This window comes from Ciconia boyciana, chromosome 3 (genome assembly GCF_034638445.1).
Source record: "Ciconia boyciana chromosome 3, ASM3463844v1, whole genome shotgun sequence".
NCBI lineage: Eukaryota > Metazoa > Chordata > Aves > Ciconiiformes > Ciconiidae > Ciconia > Ciconia boyciana.
Window position 1 is genome coordinate 63570929 of NC_132936.1, and position 6023 is coordinate 63576951.

At 44.2% G+C, this 6023-nt stretch overlaps 1 protein-coding gene and 4 non-coding genes across 6 annotated transcripts; all 5 read left to right on the forward strand.

Annotated features, from left to right (window-relative positions):
- Window positions 1–1054: 1054 nt before the first annotated feature.
- Window positions 1055–5167, forward strand: RPS12 (ribosomal protein S12). Of its 2 annotated transcripts, none has more exons than XM_072855889.1 (6): window positions 1055–1159; window positions 1298–1349; window positions 1785–1901; window positions 3590–3692; window positions 4201–4302; window positions 5081–5167. In XM_072855889.1, the coding sequence occupies exons 2-6, from the start codon at window positions 1336–1338 to the stop codon at window positions 5141–5143; spliced, it is 399 nt and encodes a 132-aa protein (XP_072711990.1). In that variant the 5' UTR covers window positions 1055–1159; window positions 1298–1335; the 3' UTR covers window positions 5144–5167. The 2 variants fall into 2 exon arrangements, with proteins under 2 accessions (XP_072711990.1, XP_072711991.1); XM_072855890.1 differs by having other exon boundaries at window positions 1087–1159; window positions 1301–1349.
- Window positions 2625–2696, forward strand: LOC140650409 (small nucleolar RNA SNORD101). The gene has a single exon (XR_012041976.1). It is a non-coding gene; the product is annotated as a small nucleolar RNA SNORD101 (small nucleolar RNA).
- On the forward strand, window positions 4048–4133 carry LOC140650421 (small nucleolar RNA SNORD100). The gene has a single exon (XR_012041988.1). It is a non-coding gene; the product is annotated as a small nucleolar RNA SNORD100 (small nucleolar RNA).
- Window positions 4610–4744, forward strand: LOC140650420 (small nucleolar RNA SNORA33). Its single transcript, XR_012041987.1, has one exon. It is a non-coding gene; the product is annotated as a small nucleolar RNA SNORA33 (small nucleolar RNA).
- A 335-nt stretch (window positions 5168–5502) lies between the features above and the next one.
- On the forward strand, window positions 5503–5587 carry LOC140650422 (small nucleolar RNA SNORD100). Its single transcript, XR_012041989.1, has one exon. It is a non-coding gene; the product is annotated as a small nucleolar RNA SNORD100 (small nucleolar RNA).
- Window positions 5588–6023: the final 436 nt, after the last annotated feature.

The following is a 6023-nucleotide window of genomic DNA, read 5'->3' on the forward strand; positions in this document are numbered from 1 at the left end:
AGGCCTTTCCCCGCCGCAGGCTCGGGAAGGTTGTGCTGCCTGAGCTGGGGGCCCGCCGGGCAGTGCTGAGCTAGCTGAGCGGTTCCCGCCTTCCCTCTCTGTCCTCCCCTGCCCTCGTCAGCCCTGGCAGGCCACTGTGTGGACGGCGTCTCCTCGCTGCCTGGATTTAGCCTACAGCCTGCCACTTGATGATACCAGGAAGATCAAAGAAGGACATATTGTAGAAAAGGTGACTGACAACGTTGGTGACAAATGTGCTTGATCGCATTAGCCACAAACCATGGCTATCAATATTACTTATTTTTGTTCTGTTATTAGTATAATAATATAATATACTAGTAATATACTAATATATTAGTATAATTAGTTACTATATTAGTATAATAGTTAATTACTAGTATGATTATTATTACTTATTTTTGTTCTATTTTGTCACTACGTATTTTTTACAAAGATGTCAATGTGTAGACCACCCAACGGTCAAATTGTCAAGTCTGAAACAGACAGGATGGACAAAGTCCCACGTCAGACCGACAGCACCTGGGCAAGTAACATGTTTGAAACGTGGTGGCCACGCTGCCCATGCACAGATCAGCTGAATCGCTTGTGCTGCCCATGCACACGTACACGTAACCTGTGGGAGCATCTGAGGGCAATGTGCAGTCCCACTTTTTGGATTTGGGAGTTAGAGCTACACCCTGTAACCCCTGCTGAAAGACAGCGGAGATTTAAGTAGGGGTTGTTCCCCATCTTCCTCCAGGCTGCCAGGCATTGAGGAACGGTGCCATTTGAAGCCAGACCACTTCAGCAGCAACAGGTGCGCTTACTGCTCTAGGGAAGATGATGGGACCCAGCCCCGGGTGCTCCCTAGCCCCAGGTGGCCGCTAGCGGGCTGCTGCAGTTGGCTCCCCCCCCAGGAGGCCGCGCTGCCTGTCTGCCGGGCCGGGCCTGCTCCGGCACCGAGGGAGGGAGGGAGGCCCCGCGGCCCCGCCGCCGCCTGCGTGGCTACGCGGGAGCGGTGGCTCGGCGGGCAGCGGCGGATCAGGCAGCGCCGCGGACAGCCTCCGCGCCGGCGCGGGCTGGGGTCCTCGCGTGCCATAAGAGCGTGCGGCGGAAGGCCCCGCCTTCTCTTTCGCTTGCGGCTGGCGGCGCTGCCGGGGTGAGTAGCCGCGATGGCGCCGGGGCCTGCCGGGCTGAATCCCCGCGGCCGGCGGGGCATCGCGGCGGGAGCGGGCCGGGCGGGGGCCCCGGGGCGGCCGGCGCGACTCACCGGGGCGGCCTGTGTCTGTATTTGCAGCAGGAACCCGGGCGGGAACAGCACCCACCGAGAGCGCCATGGCCGAGGAAGGGTGAGCGGGGCCGGGGCCATTGGGGGCGGCGGGCGGAGGGGCCGCGTCTCGCCTGACCGCGCCGTTTCGCGCCGCTCCACGTCGGGCCTTGCAGCTCCGGCCGCTCGCGGCCTGCGCAGGCCCCGCCGTGGAGCTGCCGCATGCTTCCTGCAGGCGGAGGCTGGGTGCTCGGCGTGGGGCCTGGCTGACAGGGTGCTGTGTGCACGGCTGCCCCCGCTGCGTCAGGCAGCGTGAAGAGCGCGCAGCTGGCTGCCTTGCCAGGAGGGTTTCATCTCTCTTAGTTTCTTCTTTCCATTTCTCCTTTGGCTCGGTTCTTTAGCTTGCCCGCCTTCTGTGTTTTTTTAATGATTGGATGCTTGCAGGTGAGCGGAAGCTTTCGCTCACGGTTGTAGGACTTTGGCACCGTCAGAGCAATAATATCTGTCTTCTCTTTAGCATTACTGCTGGAGGTGTAATGGATGTTAACACCGCCCTGCAAGAAGTGCTGAAGACCGCACTTATCCATGATGGCCTAGCTCGTGGTATTCGTGAAGCAGCCAAAGCCTTGGACAAGTAAGTGGTGTTCCTATTTTGTCTATGGTGAATAGTAAAACTGGGTGAGGTATGTTGAACACATACGGTGCTCACTTTGTCCAGATGTTTAGTTGAAAGCTTTTGCAAGATCATGTTTTTCTGCCAAGGAGTTTTGTCTTTTGCTGTCTCTGTTTTGGGGTCTTTAATTGTGATCCTAAAATGCAGGTGCTAAACTCAGTGACTCAAGAATACCAGCACTTAGTGTATTCCGTTCTGTCTTTTTGTGGCCCCAGTGCCATCGAGTTTTCATGTGAGTTGGTTTTGTGAAGAAAATGGAATGGTGCTTGCGGTATGTAGCTATAGAAATCTGGGGCTCAAGAACCTTGGCTTTTAAGAAATGATAAACTCTTCCCAAAACTTTCAAAGATTTTTAATTGGGGAGGGTTAATATGTATGTCAGAGTTAACCTGGAAGAGTTGGTCTAGTTTTTATGGGGAAAAACTGAAATTCATAGCTTGCCTTTATTTATTTGCTAGCTTCATTTTTTTTGTGTTGCAGCTGTAAATAATTGCTTTGGTACAGTATCAAAACAATATTAAACTTGTCATATATGTGCCAACCATGGTAATTACTTATGGTTTCTTGGTAGGGTGAGGTACTATATATATGTGTATATATACACATACACGCACACCTGTGTGTGTGTCTACATATAGGCATGTGCTTTTAAGAATGGATAGTGCTTAAGTGTAATGCTACAGTGTTTGGGTGATGACTTAACAATTTGTCGGATACCCCTTCACTCTTATGAGTGAGAACAGCAGTCTGACAAACCTGTATGCGAAAAGCTCTAAGACAAGGTACCAAATAGTGAAAGAGAAATACAACTTAGGTGACCGACAGCTAGTTTGTACAAGTTCTTTTGAGTTCAGCTACAACTTCATAGGGTGTGCATCAAGAGGATGATGTATGTACAAGGTTTATGTACATTTGTGTGTGATGGTTCTCGGTTGGAAATGTTTCTGAAACATTCTGGTGAAACTCATGATGAAGAAGGCCATAGAGAAAAATGGCTTTGTTTGCAGTGGTCAAATTACATTAGGTTAAGCATAGAAGACCTACACAGCTCTCTTTGTTGTCAGGTATCCCTTTGGTATTCTTAACATTGTACCACAGTATACAAAGAGCCTAATTAGAATTGGGGCCCTGTCATAACAGCTTCTGTGAACGTAAGTAGAAAAGATTGTTCTGAAGAGCTTATAACAACTTGACATGGGAATTCAAGCTTTTAATATTTACAACTATAATGTTAAATTATTGTAATCTGAGGTAAACAAGAAAAAGCAACTTGTAACTTGGTTGCTGTCTAACAATGACACCAGTTCTTTATGGGACCTGGTGTTTATCCAGTCATTACATCTTTTTCCAATGGCTGAGAATGTATTTAGTGGGATTTTTAGAAGCTTCCGAAACTGGAATAGAATCTGATGATAAAGCTAACAATGTATGAGTAGCCTATTATGTATATGAAAAACATAAAAAATAGTAGATCATATCAGAAGTATATTTAGTATCTCAAAAGTGTATGGTGTCTCAAACCAAAAATTAAACTTAGGAGGTGGTTGTCTAGAAATGCATGTGCTGAATTTTGGTCTTTGCAGCTTTGATTATTAAAGAAAGTTTAAGCAGTGTCTGAAGTTACATTTGTCAGTTTTCATTTTTTTTAGACGCCAAGCCCATCTTTGTGTTCTGGCTTCAAATTGTGATGAACCCACGTATGTAAAGTTAGTTGAAGCACTTTGTGCAGAACATCAGATCAACTTAATAAAGGTGAGTGTCGGAACTTCAGACACAAGTTTGGAACAGTTACCCTGCTTGCAATATAAGCTGCTAGTTTCAGCATATAGAGAGCTGAACCTTTGAAAAACTATGCCATAATTCTGTATATGGCTTATCTAAGCAAAATTTCTCTTGGCAGTAGAGATTGGTTTAGTTCTATGTGATTGTCATATAAGCAGTACACAAGCTGGATGTAAATTGCAAAGGATGTGTATCAGGTATTTTACAAAGTTGAAATGAATTTTTGTGTCTTGTATAATAAGAAATAGAATTAGTGCTGCAAGTGGTCGTGGAGCATGGGAGGAGTCTTAATGTGACTTTTTCTTCAAATTGAAATACTTAACGAGCTGTACAATGATGATACTTTGGCTCCCTCTACTGATACTCGTGAGGAAAGAGCCATCCGTTACCCAATACTTCTGAGAGTACAGCAGCTTTTTTGGTGAACCCAGTTATGTTAGAAGTGACTAGTTCTAATGTGATGCCATGTTTTACACAGGTTGATGACAACAAGAAACTGGGTGAATGGGTAGGCCTCTGCAAGATTGACAGAGAAGGAAAACCTCGCAAAGTAGTGGGCTGCAGTTGTGTGGTTGTCAAAGTAAGATGATGTTAATTCTAGCTTATTTCTTGACTTCTAAAAATAAGTAGTAAAGATAAGGATGCTTTAGATAAGGGACTAGTAAATAGAGCTCTTAGATTATTTTTTTAAAACAGTTGCTTTTCATTGTTGATAGTGAAAGTAAACTGCTTCCCTGATATATATTCCCTTTCATGTTTATTTAAAATACTTATATTAATTTTGTGAGTTAATGGTTGTGTCCTTAAAGTATCTATGCCCACTTGCCAGTAAGCATTAAAGGAAAGGCCTTTTAACTAGAAGAGATGAAGTTTTGCTGAAGAAAAAAATGCCAGTTAAATGTGTCTGCTCAACTTGAAAATGTTTTGCAGACCATATTTTAAAATACAGCTGGTAAAGTAAAGCCACAGTACGAGCCTTGAAGACTTTGTTGTCTTTGAGGTCCCAAGAGATGGCTACATCTTCACAATAAAGACTAATGCTTTCTGCATGTGTTTTCATACTTTTGTGACTGTCACATACTTTACTTGGCTTTCTTTAAGCAGAAATTAAGAATTTGTTTGAATCCATACCAATGGGTGCTACACTTGAATGAAATACAACAGTCCTTTATTAGAGTAGTCATTTATTAGAACGAAGGGAAAGCAGCTGGCAGATTGCTTGAGGTTACTTGTATGGAATTTTGGTAATATTTGGGAATGCCTTGAGAAAACATGTCAGTCTCAGTTGTCCTTTTAAAAACAGGTTGCAAAATCTTCAAGGGGTCTGTATGTTATTAATGGATTATCTTGTGTTACAGGACTATGGCAAGGAATCTCAGGCCAAAGATGTCATCGAAGAGTACTTCAAGTGCAAGAAATGAACGGAAAATAAATTTTGAACCTGACTTGTGTGTGTGTGATTAATGGGTGGGTCTTTGTGGAATAGTTCTTTGAGTTGCAAAGGATAACATCAGAAGATGAAAGGACTTTGCAGGTCTTGGTGTAGTTTTAGTATGTTAACTCTGTCAGCTTGCTAAAAAGATAATGGTAATCCCTGCCATTCCTATTCTAGGGTGCTTCTGTTTCCTGCTACACCAGAGGTTACTAACTTCTGGAATTTTGCACAGCTTCTCAGTTGCAAAAATGCTGACAGTTGATTACTATCTTTGCTTGGCAGTGCTTAGGCCTGTGCTTCTGTAGGGGTTCTGAGTAACTTGTTAGGGAAAGGCTGAAGTACTGCTGCATCTGTGATGAAAATTTGGCTCCCTCTGCTGAAATAAATGAGGAGAACGGCCTTAACCGTTACCCAAATCTTCTGAGATGTTGCAGGAATTTTTTAAATCCTATCTCGATTTACTCAGGGAATGTACTTGATACAAGGTGTGTCTTGTTGGGTCTTTCCCCCTCAGTTCTGAAGCAAATTATGGGTAGAATTAGCTTCTTATAAGAAGTATTGTCATGTACTTGTAGATCGGATTCTGTAGGAGTTCTCAGTAGTCAAGGTAGCTAAGTAGTTGAGATCTCACTGCATGAACAAGGCAGTGTTGAACTCTGACTTGCCTGGTGTCTTTGTTTCCCTAGTAGTTGGATGATGTATAGAACTCGTGTTTTTGTAAATTTTTTTGCTTTTTGACAATAAGGTGAGATTGGGACTAGAATTCAAGATTACTTTTCTCCTGCAAGTTATGTCTTACATTTTCTGTGGAGCAGCTCTAAGTGGAGTCATAAGGAATTGCTCCATTATGCTGATCACGAGGATAT